The sequence below is a fragment of the Anser brachyrhynchus genome (assembly GCF_964034855.1).
Source record: "Anser brachyrhynchus genome assembly, chromosome: 24".
Lineage (NCBI taxonomy): Eukaryota > Metazoa > Chordata > Aves > Anseriformes > Anatidae > Anser > Anser brachyrhynchus.
In genome coordinates, this window is record NC_137717.1 from 7,209,489 (window position 1) to 7,226,243 (window position 16,755).

The window sequence follows — 16,755 nt, forward strand, 5'->3', positions numbered from 1 at the left end:
GCCCGGGCCCCTCTCTGAGCATCTGCCCTCCTGCTCCTGGCCCTGCAGGATCCGAAAGGGAATGCTAGTGGACGGCGAGCATTTCTAGGTTTTGCTGTGTCCTGAAAATCACCTTGCTGTTTGCATCGGCATTCCACGTGGCAGTACTTCGAACCCACCGCTCTGATTTCTGGCTGTCCCGGGATCTGCTTTGCAGCTTCCCGACGTGGGCGGGGAGGGCTGGTGGGGGAAGCGGCCGGGGCCGCAGCCCCGGGAGGCGGCAGAGGAGCCCGCGGGGCTGGGCTGGGCGGGAGCGGCTCCCCGGGGGCGTGCTCGGGGCGGGCGCTGCCGGCCCGTCAAAGGGTCGCGGTGCCAAGCCCCCTGTAAATCGGCTGCTGTGCACGGATTAAGTGGGGGGGGGGACGATTACAAAGTTCACGGGGCAATAAAACCGCGCCGCCGAGCACTGAGCGCTCTGTGAGGCCGGGCCTCTTCTCCGCGGGGGGAGAAGCGGGGCCAAGGAGCCGCCCCAGGGGCCGGGCTTGGGGCCGGGGGGCGGCGCTGCCGGGAGGGCCGGGCCGGGCCGGGCCGGGCGGTGGCGGCCCCGGGCATGGCGGCGCGGTGCCCGCCGCGGTTCGGGCCGCTGCAGCTGCTGCTGGCGGCGGCGGGGGCGGCGGCGGCGGCGCTGGACGTGTGCGCGGACGCCTGGGTGGCGGCGGGGTACGCGCGGGCCGGGCACCCCGGCTGGGCCGCGCTGGGGCTGGCGCTGCTGGCCGCCGCCTCGGCCGCCGCCCAGGCCTGCAGCTGGCTCTGGTTCCGCTCCGACCCGGCCGCGCTGCGCCCCGAGCTGCCCCGCTGCCTGCTCGCCGCCCTCCACCTCCTCCAGCTCGGCTTCTTCTACAGGTACGGCCCGGGGCAGGGCCCCGCTCTCGTGTCCCACCCCCCCCCGCCCCGGCCCGCACCCCCCGCGCTCTCCGCTCCCTCCGTGGCGGCTCCGGCCCCGCCGGCGCCTCGACCCCCGCCCCGGGTGTCCCCCCCCGGGTGTCCCCCCCCGGCCCCGCCGGGCCGCCCCTGGCCCCGGCCCCGGCCCCGGGCTGGGAGCGGGCCCCGCCCGGGCCCCGTCCCGGCAGAGCCGCGGCCGCCCCCTGCGGGACGGGCCCGGACCGCGGCCCCGGTCCCGCGCTTTCGGCCCCGAGTCAGGGCCGGTCGTCACCCCCCTGCCCGCCCGGCTTCTCCTTGCCCCTCGCTGCCGGCCCTTTCTGGCGTGGCAACCAGCGACAGCGAGCGGAAGCGTCGAGACCAGACGGTGCCTCGTCTTTTTACAGTAAAGATAGCGCCTGCGTCCGTCTCTGTTCCCAGGAGCGAAGATCAGCTCCCAGGACGGTGGAGCAGAGCACGGATCCTGTTTTGGCTTCTGCTCCCCCCTTCTTTTCGGGGGGCAGCACGGCCACGGTGTGCCTTGCCTCCCCGCTGAAGGAGACGGCCTGGCTGCTTGCTGAACTTCCCCCGCAGAAATCAGGGGTTAGGTCAGAGGGGAGGACGCGCACCGCTCGGTGCCTCGGTTTTCTTTTTCCTGGTGCACGAGCAAGCAGATGCCAGGGGCAGAGAAGCTCTTGTACGTGAAAGGCCTGGAAGCTGTGCAGGGGGCACGGGGCGGTTGCTGCGGGACCCCTCTGGTGGGGGCTGGCACCTTGCTGGTGTACCTCTGTCGTGGGGAAGGGAATTGCTTAAGACTGAGCTGAAATGAGCGGCAGCTCCAGGCTCGGACTTGCTGGTGCCACGTGTCCCACCAGGGCAGCGCGTGGTTGTCGATGGGCGCGCTGCTGCAGGCGCCCCTGGCCCCACGCAGCTCCTCACCGCAGCCGTGGCCCCGTGCAGGTGTCTCCACGCTCTGAAGGTGGGCTGGAAGGTGTGCTGGGCAAAGGCAGCGTCGGAGGAGGAGCAGAACCGCATGGCCTTTCTCTCCCATGACATCAGCATGCTGCGCCTCTTCGAGACCTTCCTGGAGAACACCCCGCAGCTCACCCTGCTCCTCTACGTTATCCTGCGGACGAACAAGGCAGAGCCATCCCAGGGTGAGGGGGCTGGAACTGGGGAGGGGTTGTGGGCTGCAGGCTTGAGCCTGAAGGGCAGGAGGGACCTGGTAGGATGTCTGCAGGCTGTAGGACCGAGCAGGATGCTGTTCTTCTGCCTTTGCTTGAGGTTCTCCAGTCATTCACGTCTCACATCCATCGCTTCCTTGATAGAATATGCAAGAGGGTGGACCCAGTCCTGTGTGCCCCACTGGCCTACGCTGGGCCTGGAGAGGGTTGAAGCTGGGGGGCCTCTGTGATCATTCCCCTGTGTCCCCTAGGCTGTGCCTGAGGTGCGCCCCCCTGCACCTACCTCACCTTGTGGTCCTGTACAGCACAGCATGCCCTTGGCCAGGGCCCAAGGGTCAGGAGCGCAGTCAGGAGCATGCTGGGGAGCAGGGAGGTGCTGTTGGGGACACGTGTGGAGAGTGGAGCGGAGCCCGTGGAGGAGGTGCTTTGGTACCCATCCCAGAAAGGGGATGAGCCCCCTAAGTATCACTGTGAAGAAGCAGGGAGCTGAACCGTGTCCTGGCTCTGTGGAGCCAGAGCTCATCTCCTGCCACTGTGGGCTGGGGGTCTCCCTGGCTGGGGAAATGGGCTCTGCAGAGCTCTTTGGTCCTGGCGCCTCTTCCCCATCTCCTGCTCCAGCCGCCAGGCTTGGGCAAGGGAGAAGTCCTCCAGGAGCGGCACCAGCCTGCTCCTTGGGGAGGGCGGGAAGCCAGGGAGGCAAGAGAAGAAACAGAGGTGCTGATGCTCTGACTCCCCAGGGCTGCTGCTTTGCATGCTGGTGGGATGCGCGTTTTAGCAATGTCTGGCAGGGCGATATTTGGAGCAGGGCCAACCCCAGCTCGGTCTGCCCGTTGCATCTCTGCTGCTGTGTTTGCAGGACTGGGGATCTGCACTGCCTTCCTGTGTGTGACCTGGTCTCTGCTGGACTATCACCAGTCCCTGCGCTCCTTCTTGCAGGACAAGTATGAGCTGAGCCTGGGCTCCTCAGCTGTCTACTTCCTGTGGAACCTCTCCCTCACCTGCCCCCGCATCCTCGTGGTCGCCCTCTTTGCCCTGCTGTGGCCCTACGGCGTCGCTGTTCACTTCCTGCTCGTGTGGCTGGCGATGTTCCTCTGGGTCAGCTTGCAGGGCACGGACTTCATGGAGTCGCCTGGCCCTGAGCAGCTCTACCGGGCCATTGTGGCTGTGATCCTGTACTTCAGCTGGTTCAACGTGGCTCCGGGGAGGACGCTGTACCGCAGCATCATCTATCATGGCTTCATCCTGGTGGACAGCACGCTGCTGGCCCTGTCCTGGCTCTTGTGCCGCTCCCCTTCGGACGAGCACTTGTACCTCATCCCGGTGGTCTCTGCTGCCCTGCCCTGCTATCTCCTGGGGCTGCTGCTGAGAGTCAGCTACTACAAGTGGCTGCACCCCAGCGCACGAGCCCAGCAGCAGGACAGCTATGATGAGGTGGATGCCAACAGGAGGACCGATGGGCTGGAGTTTCGGACTGTCTTGGAGCCGGACCTTGTGAACAGGAGGATGCAGTGGCTGGCCCAGCGCCAGTTCGTGGTACCTGTCCTGGCAGAGCAGCACTTGCTGAACGGGGCTGCTGCTGCCGACGCTGCTGTCTGAGGCCGGGTCCTCCAGCTTCTCAGGGAGGAGTCCTGCCTCGTCAAGGCGTTCTGACTTGCTGGGGAGATAGGTTTGCTAGTGCTCTCAGTTATTCCTCTGTGTGCCCCAGGCTGCTGTTTTGGGCAGCTTGGTGCTACGTCCGGGATGCTGGAGGGGCTGGGCCGAAAGCTGGGGAGATCTGCGAGTGCCTGGCCAGTCCCACGGCACAAAGCAGGGCTCCCACTGCTGCACTGGAGGAGAGCCACGGTGCTCAGGGCAGAGGCCAGTACATTGTGAATGCACTGTTGTGTCAACCTCTCTCATTATTTATTATTAGGCTTTTCAAAAAAAACAAACAAAACAACTGTTCATCCTCTTTGTCTGTGCCTCTCTTGGTGCCTGCTGCCAAGGTTGCTCCTCATGGACGTGGCTGCTGGTAGTAGAGGGCTCATTCCCTCCTTGGCAGCAGCTGTGGGTGTTTCTGTTTGCAGGCAGAATTTTCCCACTTCTGGTGTTTTGCTGTTAAGGTCAAAAATTGCCCAGTATCGAGGTGTGACTCGGAGCCCTGCTGAGAGGGGCAGAGAAGAAGGTGAGGGCTCTCTGTGCAGCCTGGCACCCACCTGGGAGAGTGGCTGCCTTGGGAGGGCAGCGGTTGTAGGGTGCCTGCAGCTCTGTCGGGTGTTAGAGGGGTCCTGGGGTGGGATGCGGGGCCAGGGCTCATGTAAGTAGTGGCCTCACCTCCTGGCAGCGCTTCACCACTTTGAAAACGTGGGAGCACTTTCACACAGGGCCCTGCTCGCGCTGCCCCTTGATGCCTTTCCCGCTGTCCGGGGAGATGGGCAGCGCTGAGCTCAGCTCTCTTCAGGAGCTCGGCTCCTGTGCAGAGAGAGGGCACAGGACAAAGCAGCTCCTGCCTGCGGAGGGGCCTGTGCTGGAGTTTCTGCAGCCCCCAGCAAGCCGCTCCTCCTCCATCATCACTTGCAGAAAGAGCTTGCGTGAGCAGGGTGAGAGGCACTTGGGCGGCAGGCCCTGCGCTGTGCCCATGCTCTTGTCCCTGGGGCAGCTCAGGGCAGCCACAGCACGGCCGGGAGCTGGGGCCAGGCCCCGCTGCCCCGTGTCTGCTGCCCCACACCCCCACACGCACCCTGGGCCCAGGCTGGTGGGGCTGCAGCTTGGCTCAGCACTTGTGGCTTATTTGTCCCCTTACAGTCCCTTTGTAGCCATTCCTACCGCCACCAGCTACCGCTGTGACCAGGCTGGAACGACCCAGGGTCGGTTTCTTGGCTGTAACGGTGGCGCAGGGCTGAGGGCCAGACATGGGGCTGCAGCACGGGAACTGTGGCAGAGCCTGGCCCCGTTGCCCGGACACACGGTGCTTGCCCAAGCAGGCTCCGAGGCACCTCCTGGCTCCTGCTGCTGTTGTGTGGCCCACCACAGCCCCTTCCCCATCCACCCCCCCGTCGCAGGAGGGGACTGGCCCGTACCAGGTGCTGAGGGAAGGGCGGTGCAGGGGGAGGCAGCCAGATGCAGCTGAACTGCTCCTGTCCCATGAACCTGCCACAAGATAAGCCCAGGCCAAAGGGCTGGTGCAGCAGCTGTGCTGTGGTGCCACTGGAGGAAGTTGGTTGCTGGACTTGTGCAAAAAGGGAAGGGGGGGGGGGGAAAGGCAGGGTTTGTGCCTCACTACCCAAGCATGATGTGACTTACGTGGGCAGCAGAGCAGAGCCAAAGGTCGTGGAACTGCACTGCTGTCTCCTGCAGGAACCCCCAGGAGAGCAGGGCCCTCCAGGGGCTGTGCTGGGACCTGAGGCGCAGCCACCCAAACGCCTTCGCTGTCACTGACCCCAGCCAGGGCCAGCACCGAGGGCAGGGACCAGCTGCGGGGAGGGGCTGTCAGAGAACAGACTGAAGCACTGACTATAGAAAATAAAGACTTTATTTTTTTTCCAGTTCATAGGACAGCTCCCGTTACACAGAACACAAACAGGCAACGGCTGCGCAGCCAGCAGCCCCTGGGGCTCCCCTCCTTCCGCTGTGCTGGGATGTCAGCGCAGAAAAGGCTGCTGCGGGCTCGGGGGGGCTCCTGCTGCTTTCTGCGCCACCGCAGGCTGAGGGCCAACACTGGCATTTCCCCCAGAGCATGTGGAGGCACCACACACACCGTGATCAGACGGTTGGTTTTTAAGACTCTGCATCTGCAGTTAAAAGCAGGGAGGAGGCCAGCAGCTGCTTGTGTGCACCCAGGCCAGCTCAGCAGGCCAGCGGGCGTTCGTTCACGTATTTGGATTTATCAGCGGTTCAGCTTACAGCCAGGTCAGGAATAACAGGAGAGCAAAGAGACACAGAAGCAAATCAATGCTTGGTTAAAGAGGCTGTACCTGCCACACGAGACAGGCAAAGTCTTAACATCAGCCAGCAGCGGGGGAAAAAAAATAAAATAGCCAGGTCAACCTTTATTATTAAACAAACACAGAAATGTACCATCAACCTCCTATTATAAAAGTACTTTACATACATTCAAGGAGACATCGTATAAATAGCAGTATGAAATGTCACTGGCTGCAACAGGTCCACACTCAGCTAAAATTTTGCTGCCATCTTAAAGTTTCTTTAAAACATTTTAAAAGTAAACAAACACAAAGCAAAGCCTGCCAGCTTCTGGGCTGCTTGGTACCTTGGTTCCAGCACTCGCTGTGAGTGCCTGGGCAAAACACATCCCACCTCCTAGCATGGACCGACATGGCTCTCCTGCAAGCGACTTTAGACGTTAGTGAAGCAGCGAGGCCACTTCCCTGTGCCAGGCAGTGGGAGGTTAAGGCACGGGTTTCCATCCCAAAGTTCAGCTGGCTGGAGTACAAGACGTGCTCACAGGCTGGGACATCTCCAAGCCTGCTTACAAGACCTTTGGATGGGCTGGGGACCTGCAGAGAGAGATTTAGGAACCAGCACAGACTCTTCCGTAACTTAGAGGTGTCCTGATCTAGGAACATTTCAGAAACAATGGAGCTGCTTCTCCACATGGCTCCCTTCCTCTCAGATCTGCTCTTGCTGATGCAGTAACAAGTCTTCTTCAGAGCCCTCAGGTGAACCTAACTCTCAGCCCTGCGCCATCTCCATCCTCCCACTCTGCACAGGGCTCACGCTGCTGCCAAACACCAGCATGCACCCACAGCATGAAAGCAGAAATTGGCTCCTCAGGTCTTCTGATGGGACAAGAGCTCACATTGCTCACAGGCAGCAGCTGCTACACGCACACAGCACAATCCTGAAGCAGCGGTTCCCTGTGAAAATATGCAGACCCAGAGCGTCCGCCTGAGAGCAAAGCACTAGGCCAACACCTAGCAAGGAGCTGGATGGAAAGCAGATGGCTCCTGACTCCTGGCCATCTTGGAGTGAGGAAAAACTCTGATTTTTATATATTTTTTAAAACCAAAACTGGAGCTAGGAACATCTGAAACAGAGACCTCCATGTTCAGTCCCTCAGCTCTGGGGATCCAATGCCCTAGCACCTCTTCAGCAGTGGTGACCAGAGCCAGCACAGGGACAGACACCAACCCGTCACTCACAGGCCACATCACAGTGCATGGGCTGAGCCAACACAGCAACTCCCCCAGCACCGATGGAAATTATTCCTCAGTAATTAATGCCATGAAAGGAATGCAGCAGATATCACCTGCTTCTGTAGGCACAGCCTGAGTGGGTCAGCGTCCTCCCGAAGTGACAGGTTGGGTCTTTCAGACCAGACCCAGATGGGTTACGCTGGGCTGCAGATGAGATCTGGAAGAGTTTGGGTGCAGCTGCGGTGTTTGCTGAGCCCCACTACACACCTCTGCTTTTCCTGCTGAGCCAGACATCTGGCCTCTGTACAAAAGCTTCAGGCGCCTGCCGATTTTGTGCCATCAGGGTACAGGCAGGTGGCAGACACCACCAAACACAGCCTGATCTCACACAAAACCAGCCCCCTGTGCCAGCACCCGGTCTTCAGCTGGTTATTTCTGGCTAGTGGTACTGCAGGTCACTGACTCCCCCCTTTTTTTCCGAGATAGTAGCAAAAATATCAGTGTAATCATCACTTCCAAGGTCAGTGTGCTCCAGGCTGGCAAGTCACAGTGTCTTACAAAATTAAGTCCCCCTTAACAAGGATTTTATTTTGTTTCTAACTATGTAGAGTTAGGCTAATGCAAAGAAGAATATAAGAAAATTGAATCTGATTCTACTAAAAGGAACATACTCTCACAAATGGAGTCAGAAAAGCAGAGGTGAAGATTAGTTACCATACCCTTCTTTGTAACATTTATGAGGATTTAGTTCTCTCTCAAATTATTCCTCGTCCAAATGAGGTTTCTGTTCACTTCTCAGCACTATCTGCAATAGTGTCGTGCTGTATCCAATGTTCACAGGCAGTTTCATTTTCCCATATAAGGAAAATCTGTGGGATCTGCAGTTTGGGTTGTGGATTGCTGGAATCCAACAACCTACTACTTGTTAACAGGGTTTGGAGCCATGTGCAATGTACACACATTGGCTAGAAGCCAATGGGATCAACCAACAGCAACACTTTCCTTTATGAGGAACCCCAGAAACATTCCCTTATCTTTTTATTTTCCAGAAATCCCACACTGAAGAAATAACGTAAGGATATCATAATAAATTATCTGCTTTGAACACCCAGGAAAGGAGAGAGGACACACTTTCACATCAGTAGAGGTATTTTGACATTTTCATTAGTATTTCCCATGGAAAAAAACAACAGCTCTTTTCGGCTTTGCAAAACAAGGGAAATTCAGCTCTGCCGTCAGTATTTTTCTATAAAAATAAGGTTTTATGTTTACTTGGGTTCTATAACTAAGCTGAATAGAAAAGCAGAAGTATCTGTTAGAGCCTTCTCCACTGGATTACCCCTTCACTCTGGAGACTACCTGCTAGAAGAATTCAGCTGGCTTCTGTGAGTCTCTTCTTCAGACAAGCTCTAGCTCTGCTGAGTCTAGTGCTTCTTTATAGGACACCTTTTGTACTTGGCAGGGCCTACGCTCCTGAGGAAAGGACCTGGTGTCACGTTCTACTGCACAATTTGCATTAGGTGTGTATTCTTCATCAAGCTGAAAATCGAGTCCCCAAATGTATGAGATTTCTGCCTCCCCAGCAATGGAGAGGGCTTGCAGGAGCTGCAGTCACACCTTTGCTCCAGTGTCTTACAAGAAGTCTAACTCAAGGGCTTGGTGAAGGGACACAAGGTCTGCGTGGTTTGTGATCCTCCAGAAAGGCATGTTGTGCTGTAACAAGAAGATTAACAAAGTCCATTTTATGGGAGTGATTTTGCAGCTAGGTGGAAGCAGTCAAGGTACACCTGCAGAGTTGTGCAATACAGCATTTGTGACAGCACATACCATGCTCAGGAAGGATCTCAGCCGTATGCACACTGGTATCTGAACCTTATCTTATCTGCACAATAGTTCGTGATGGGTGCCAGCACTGACTATCAGCCACTTTGGGCAGTCATGATGGAAACCTCAGATGAAAAGCCTCCAAGACTCCAAGGGAATCTGTGTGGATGACAGCTCTGGCACATGGCAGTCAGTGTGACGCCCGAGAGATGCTGTCCTGACAGTAATCCATGCACTTAACTGCCTTTAATTAACACGAGTGAACAATCTACTCAGGCTTGTTCAATCAAACTTTTAGCTCCTTATCTGTAATTCAGACTAAGAGTAGATGCTGTGTATTGATCTGACTGCTGGCAATCAAGTCCTGACTCCCTCAGTGCTTCTGAGAAATTGCATTACCCTGACTGATAGACTCATGCTCTGATCAAGGCCTGCCACATCAAGATACTGTCCCTGTAAAAACAGGGACAGTGCTACACTAACAGTCTGCAAGTACACATGAACTTCAAACCTAGACAAGAGTAAAACAGAACCTTTAAACCCTCAAGAGCCAGATAACTTCCCCTCTTCATGTAGTAAAAGATTTCTTGCAAAGGCAAAGTTTCCCCTCTCTGCCTCTGGCGTGAAGAATTCAGCCTTGGAAAAAGAGTACTTGCAATAAAAGACTGTTACTGTAACCTCCCTGTGCATCAACCCATATCCCACCTCTGCAGAAACCCACCTGCTTAGCTGCAACCTCTTCATCACGCCCATCTCCAATTACCACATAGGTGACTTTCTTTCCAAATCGTGACACAATCCTCTCAAAACAGCTTTCTTTGCCTGCCAGAAGAGAAACCACTATAATGAGCCTTAGGCAGAGAGAAACAGAAGCCTGAACTAACCCCTTCTTCCCAGAACAAAAATACATTTTTGTCTTACTGGAACCCAGTTTGGTTCATAAGACCAGAAGCCACCACAATTAACACGACTAGCTGCATCACAGCAGTCACAAGCACTTCTCAGCTGCAGAAACTGTGTTTCCTGTGTAAAAATCCTAGCTAGCCCACAAAAGACACCTCAATGCCAGGTGTCTCAGCGCAGACCCTTACCTATTTTTGTAGCACTATAAATATTTTCAATGGGAAACACCTCGCCCAATCCATATAGAAGAACTTTGGCAAGAGCTGGCACCAGTTGGGTGGTTGTGATCAGGATGTTCACACAGTTTTTTCTAAAAGAAAAAAAAACACACTTGTAAAAGCACACCTACGCCTTGTAGTGCTGAAGGGTACTCTGGGCAACTTGCTCAGCTTTCCGAAGTGCCATGAACTTTGCTGCCCTGCTTCTCCGAGTCTTTGTAGGCCAAGATTTTGATTTGTTTTAAACAAAAATTCTCCCGAAGAAATGTAATTTTCTGAGCACAGTCTTATTAAGAGGACTTTCCTAGCAAAGGATGTTGCCATAGAAAGACCCCAAAGGGTGCTCACGAGTGGGGTTCCTGCACACATTCACTTCATTTCCTAGAACCTATGACAAGCAGCAGTAATGTACTTGTGAGCATTGCTGTAAGTGCATGCAAATCTAAGAGAGAACAACTGAGAAAGCAACGTACACGTTTCCAGTTTCCATACCTGGACTGTATGAGTAGCAGGGACTTTAATGCAGTTTCCAGCCAGGAATCTGTTAACACTTCTATGTCGGTTCTTAGTCGCTGCAGAGCTTCCCTCTTCTGTGGGCTAAGAAGGCCTGGAAAGCAAGCAACACATTTTCTCAGCTGCATTGGTAAGCCCTGTGCAGTTCTTAGGATACATACAACAAAATGTATCGACTCTTATACAAAAAATGAGTAGGTGTCGTGCAAGGTCACAAGCAGCAGCAGGGGAAGGAACTCCTGCAGTCATCCCGTCAGACTTCCTGCTCCACACAGGCCCAAGGACCCTTCCCATCTTAATCACAGAATCAGAGACTCACAGAATGGCTGAGCTTGGAAGGGACCTCTGGAGATCACCTGGTCCAACCCCCCAGCAGAGCAGGATCACCTGGAGCACCTTGCGCAGGATGGCATCCAGGCGGGTTTTGAGTATCTCCGGAGAAGGAGACTCCACAGCCTCTCTGGGCAACCTGTCCCAGTGCTCTGTCACCCTCCCGGTAAAGAAATGTCCCGTCACATTGAGCCGGAACCTCCTGGGCTTCAGTTTGTGCCTCTCGTCCTGTCGCTGGGCACGACTGAAAGGAGACCGGCTCCGTGCTCTCGACACCCTCCCCTCAGATATTTATGCACACTGATGAGCTCTCCCCTCAGTCTCCTCTGTTCCAGGCTAAACAGGCCCAGCTCTCCCAGCCTGTCCTCGTTCGACAGGTGCTCCGGTTCTCTCATCATCTCCACAGCCCTCCTCTGGACTCGCTCCAGCAGCTCCGTGTCCCTCTGGTACTGGGGAGCTCAGAACTGGGCACGGTGCTCCACGTGTGGCCTCCCCAGGGCTGAGCAGAGGGGAGGATCGCCTCCCTTGGCCTGCGGGCAACACTGCTGAATGCAGCCCGGCATCCCCTCGGCCTTCTTGGCCACAAGGGCACGCTGCTGGCTCATGGTCAGCCTGCTGGCCACCAGGACTCCCAGGTCCTTCTCTGCAGAGCTGTACTTAATGCCTTTTAAACATCATTTTCTCAAAACATCCAGTTGCAAACGGTCAGAAATGGTGCCTATACAGTCAAATCTGCTTCCATTATTAAATAAAACAAAAAAAAAGAGAGCCCCTTGAGTCTGAAACTGTTTCCACCTAATTTCCAGCCATGCAATACGACTCCTCCTTGTCACTCCTGCCCCACCACTCCTCACTACACGCAATATACTCTAGTCCTCTGACAATGAGGCCACAGAGGGATTCATTCCGGGCTGCGCTGACAACTACTTTACCTTTAGACAGGTCCTGAAAAACTCCACATCCAGGTTTCCCACATGCAAAATATGAAATAATGTCTGATCCCTACCAGAAATAAGGTAATTGTGGTACAGTAAAATGCAGACTTCATTAATACAACTTTTAAGGCTGAAGGTTATAGTTCTGACCACCCTTTTTGTTTGTTTTTCAGAAAGTACGTCAAAGAAAATGTTGTGTCAAGCTTCTTTTGCATAGGCTAAGGGTACTCAAACCTGCAACCCACCAGGCTGTCACACAGTCAGATGAGCTGCTCCAGCAGCACCGTGTTCCTAGGGATCTCAATGCTAAGATTCAGACTAAACAGAAACTTTCTCAACATTTGACTTCTGTGGAATAGAGTTGCAGTATGCATCTTTATTACTGCTGTGGCATTGGAAGAGAAGCAAAATCAGAAGATTTTAAGTGACTTTGTGAACAGACTTAGAGATGTCATGTCAGACTAAGCACGGCAACCAAAAGAACAAACGCTTTACTTCTTGACAATTGCGTAATAAAAGATTTTATGAAGACATAGGTGAAAAGGTCTCCTAAGCAGAATGTTATATAAGTCATTTAGGCCTGTTCTACGCAGGGTGATAGGCAGCCTTTCATTCAAAAGTAGCAAAGGGACACTGCACCAAATCCTTCTCTGAGATATATGGTTGACTGACCAACCCTATCTACGTAACTCAGAGAGCACACTGGAAAACTGTTCAGTTTTGGAAGATGCAGCCTCTTAGATTACAGAGAGAGATGATCCTAGTTAGCATTAGCAGAACAGTGAATTTTCACGTTCAAACATTTAGGAAAGCAAAAACTACTGTACAAAAACTACAGCTGCTCAGAAGAACCAAGTCTGGCGTTACAAACTCTGGTTAGTGCTCCAGATACTGGTGCATGGGAACACTCACCTCCAACATTAGTTTTGTATTTGTCGTAGATCTCTCGTACCCTGCGGTAGCGGAATGCTAGTTTTCTCATCCAGTCCACTCCACCTTGGACACCAACTGATGAACTGTGATTTGCATTACTTCCTGAGCCACTGAAGCCATCCGTGGAGAAATTGTAGTTGCTATTAAAAAAAAAAAAAAAAAAAAAACACAAACAGATCTATTACGTGTGCCACAGCAGCAGAGCCACTGTGACCCCTCTGGCTGGGTTGCAGATTTCAGCTCTGACAGCAGCTAGAAAAGCACCATGAAGAACTCTGCACAACCACCTCTGCACCCCGATGGTGGAGGCCAGCTACTCTGGGCAATGTGCTCTAATATCACCTACACTTGCTTTCAGTTCTCAACTGCTGTACTGAAATTTGTTGATTCAACTTCTCTTGCATACCCCCAATACAAAACCAACTTTTGCTCTTCGCTCACTTCCTCCGCAATACAGAACATCCTTCCCACTACCCTCTCTCATTCTGCAGTGATAAATCCCCATGTAGTATTTTCCAAACATAACAACTGCCTCTCTAGATCACAGCTACAGTTCCACAAGCAGATGAGCTGCTTTACCAGCTCATGACTGCAGGAAGCAGGTTCTGCTTCACCACTTTCTCCGTATTTCTTTCTCCCTGACAGACAGGCACTTCTCAGACCTTTCCATGAGCCAGTTCAACTCACTAATGCAGCAGAATAACTATCTCCCTGTCTGACTATGTATAAAATCAGCTCACAGGGAGGTGCAAACTGTAGGGAGACTTTAAAAAGTCAAAATCATCAAGTTTGGAGTGCGGGTTCTCCACTCATTACACATCACTGAGCATATAGGTAATATTAAACAGTTCGACAATGCAATTCCCATTATAATTCCAAAAGTTTTTTGTAGGTCTTAAAAAAAAAAAAACAAAAACCACAGCAAACAAACACCACTGGCTGAGTTTCAGACCGTGCACAATGCTGGCCTCCATTCCTTAACCCCATTACAGTTTGGTTTCTTTCTGAAGCCCTGCAAAATAAACCAGATTGCATCAGCTGTACGTTTCATGCATTCTTCAGTACGTCACCTTAAATCTTGGCCATTATCATCAGATGCCACATCTTCTATGTGTACCTGGTCGCACTCCTGTTTAAAACAGGAAAAAAAAAGCAGAAGCCACTGTTGTAATCCAGAAACATATCAAACTTTGCAGATTAAAAGAAGCACGATACAGAACGATCCCTTCACATTTGCCAACACCACCAAACACAGCTATACTGCCTCCACAAACCTATACACAGCTTCCATTAGCTTTGTTTTCCAGTGCTTCCATTAGCTTTGTTTTACTTTGCACCACCTACAAGTCCTTGCCACGACAGGGATTTGAAGCACCACAAAGGTCAGAAAAAAAACAAACATGTTTTTATGACATTTTGTCTGCAAAGAAGAAACCTCAACACTTGCTGAACAAGTTGAACTGATCATCTGATCATCACTTATCATCTGAAACACTTCTGCCATTTCACAAAAACAAGCTAAACAAAAGCAAAAGTGCCCCCAAACCATATTATCTGGTCAACTGATGATACTCCGTTTAAACAATAACATAACGGTCAATTTTCTTTTACTAGAGATCCACAGCATAAATCTTGGATTGAAACATCAATACCTTATTGCTTTGGCATTGCTGCTTAGTACAGCTGACTTAACCCACAGATAAACTGCAAGTACCTTAGAACTACAAGCAAAATTTCCCCACCTCAAAAATTTCCCACTGCAACTACTACCAACAGCAGTGAGTGATGTTGACTACATAGTTCACGTGTCAGTGACTATCCTTCCAGCACGACAGACCTTTTTTTTTTTCCCTGGGGCAGAGATGTAACTGTCATTACCACTTCTGTGAAATTCATAGCTGCCATAAATGTAAACTTCATTGAAGTTTCCATTTGCATTAACAAAAACATCTTGTGTTTTCCCACCATGTACGCCAGTGATGCATCTACATTTAACAGGTCACTCTTCACACTCAGATTTAAACTAGGCCCGTAAATTCTGCAAATTAGGTTCATGAATCCATATTTTTGTGCTCAAATTTCAAAGATGACATAAGTCAGGAAATCTGCTTCTAACCACTAAATTCCAGACTATGCCAAAATTTCACACCTCCCCAGATAGCTTGCATTAGTCTTTTCACTGCTATCTGATAACGTCATAGCACAGGATATTGCCATGATTCAAGCAAAGATTTATATTCAGCTTCTGGGAAAGTGCAGAACAGACAGATGTATTTAATTTGGCAAAGAATAGTGTGCATGAAAGAGGATGGACGCTGAACAGAAGTCCCTCAAGAAGAAAAGGAATGGGAGAGCAGCAAAGATAGCTTGTGAGAATGGAGGGTAGCACCTCCGTAGGTACAGCCTGCTTGTCTGTGGAAGCACATCCTTCATAGTTGTTACACAGTCAGTGTGACCTACTGGTTCACTGGCTGAGACTGTTTTTTGTTTAGCCAAAGCCCCAAGAACTAACATTCTACAGGTCACCTTTTTCTCCAGATCTCTGGTCTCTATTTCAAATATAGCATCAGCGAAAGCAAAATGCTTACCAGTCCAGAATGAAACTATAATACAAAGTAGGCATCGCTCTTAATGTTTTCAGGTACAAGTAGAAACCCATAGGAGAGCTAGGAGAGCTCATGACACTGGAAGTGTCCAGGATGCCCCTGTCTCAGATAAAAGAGAACAAACACCCCTTTGATTTGGCTCTGCTTAGAACCACTTAAGTTTTGGCATACCATTATTCATTATTGACTTGCTGTGAAGCACATCTGCCTTCACAAACTCTGCAGTGTAACTCTAATTAATATGGAGTTTTGCTTTTTAAAAAACATTTGCCATGTACCTCTAAGTCATTGAAAAACAGGTGAGTATCAGCTACTTCAAAAATCATCTCCTCCATTGACAGACCAGAGCCAATCACTAGAGTTGGATCCTGACAAAACAAAAAGAGAAAATGTAAACTCATCACGGTTACAGGCTAAAAGTAAGTTATGACAAATCTTTCATCGGTTACTTTGTACAGAATTTCAAATGCCTATCAAGAATGATGTAATTCCATCTGGTAATACATTGACTCAAAATGTTAAAAAAAACACTTCAGTACTTCATGGCAGGGACTGAAGCACTTTTAGAAGCAACACATATATTCTAAAATCTTCAATGTATTTTGAAAGAGAAAAAATACTTCTTTTGTACTATGTCCTCAATAATTCCCAATAATATAAAAGCAGTCTGACATTGTTAGAACGGAAGTGTTTGTGATGTTAATAATCTAACTTTGTATAATAATCTAACTTTGTATAAAGCCAAATCTAGTGTTCCTTTTCTCCCCTCCAATTTGCAACAAGTTAGAAGTATCATACTACACATTTAAAACAAAATAGAAATCTATTCCTTTTCCAGAGATTAACATTCACTTCTGTATAACACATGATTTTTTTTCACATAAAAGACAGCATTACCTTGCCATATTTTTGAGCGTAAGACCCTGTGAGAAGTGAATGGAAGATTATGATGGTCTCATCCAGGTCCCAGAGAAACACTCGCTGGGTAGAGAATAAAATCAAGTCAGAATCACAGAATCACGGAATCATTAAGGTCGGAAAAGACCTGCAAGATCATCTGGTCCAACCATCTCCCTGCTACCAATATCACCCGCTAAACCATGTCCTTAAGCACCAGATTCAACCTTTTCTTAAACACCACCTCCCTGGGCAACCCGTTCCAATGCCTGACCGCTCTTTCTGAGAAGAAATGTCTCCTCATTTCCAACCTGAACCTCCCCTGGTGCAACTTGAGGCCCTTCCCTCTTGTTCTATCACTAGTTACTTGTGAGAAGAGG

The 16,755-nt window shown here is 51.6% G+C and overlaps 2 protein-coding genes across 9 annotated transcripts in view; one reads left to right on the plus strand and one right to left on the minus strand.

Annotated features, from left to right (window-relative positions):
• Positions 1-561: 561 nt before the first annotated feature.
• Positions 562-4,027, plus strand: XKR8 (XK related 8). Of its 2 annotated transcripts, none has more exons than XM_080566768.1 (3): positions 562-882; positions 1,858-2,054; positions 2,938-4,027. In XM_080566768.1, exons 1-3 carry the CDS (start codon positions 590-592, stop codon positions 3,675-3,677), a joined length of 1,230 nt encoding a protein of 409 aa, XP_080422894.1. In that variant the 5' UTR covers positions 562-589; the 3' UTR covers positions 3,678-4,027. The 2 variants fall into 2 exon arrangements, with proteins under 2 accessions (XP_080422894.1, XP_080422893.1); XM_080566767.1 differs by having other exon boundaries at positions 575-699.
• Positions 4,028-5,574: 1,547 nt separating this feature from the next.
• Positions 5,575-16,755, minus strand: part of EYA3 (EYA transcriptional coactivator and phosphatase 3) — a 67,508-nt gene continuing 56,327 nt past the window's right edge. For all 7 annotated transcript variants that reach the window (XM_080566748.1, XM_080566751.1, XM_080566749.1 and 4 more), the window contains 8 exons: positions 16,376-16,459; positions 15,757-15,846; positions 13,943-14,001; positions 12,852-13,012; positions 10,654-10,768; positions 10,132-10,253; positions 9,762-9,862; positions 5,575-8,929 (listed from right to left, as the gene is read on the minus strand). In XM_080566748.1, coding sequence (XP_080422874.1) covers positions 8,849-8,929; positions 9,762-9,862; positions 10,132-10,253; positions 10,654-10,768; positions 12,852-13,012; positions 13,943-14,001; positions 15,757-15,846; positions 16,376-16,459 — 813 coding nt within the window. In that variant the 3' untranslated portion in view covers positions 5,575-8,848. The remainder of the gene's footprint in view (positions 8,930-9,761; positions 9,863-10,131; positions 10,254-10,653; positions 10,769-12,851; positions 13,013-13,942; positions 14,002-15,756; positions 15,847-16,375; positions 16,460-16,755) is intronic.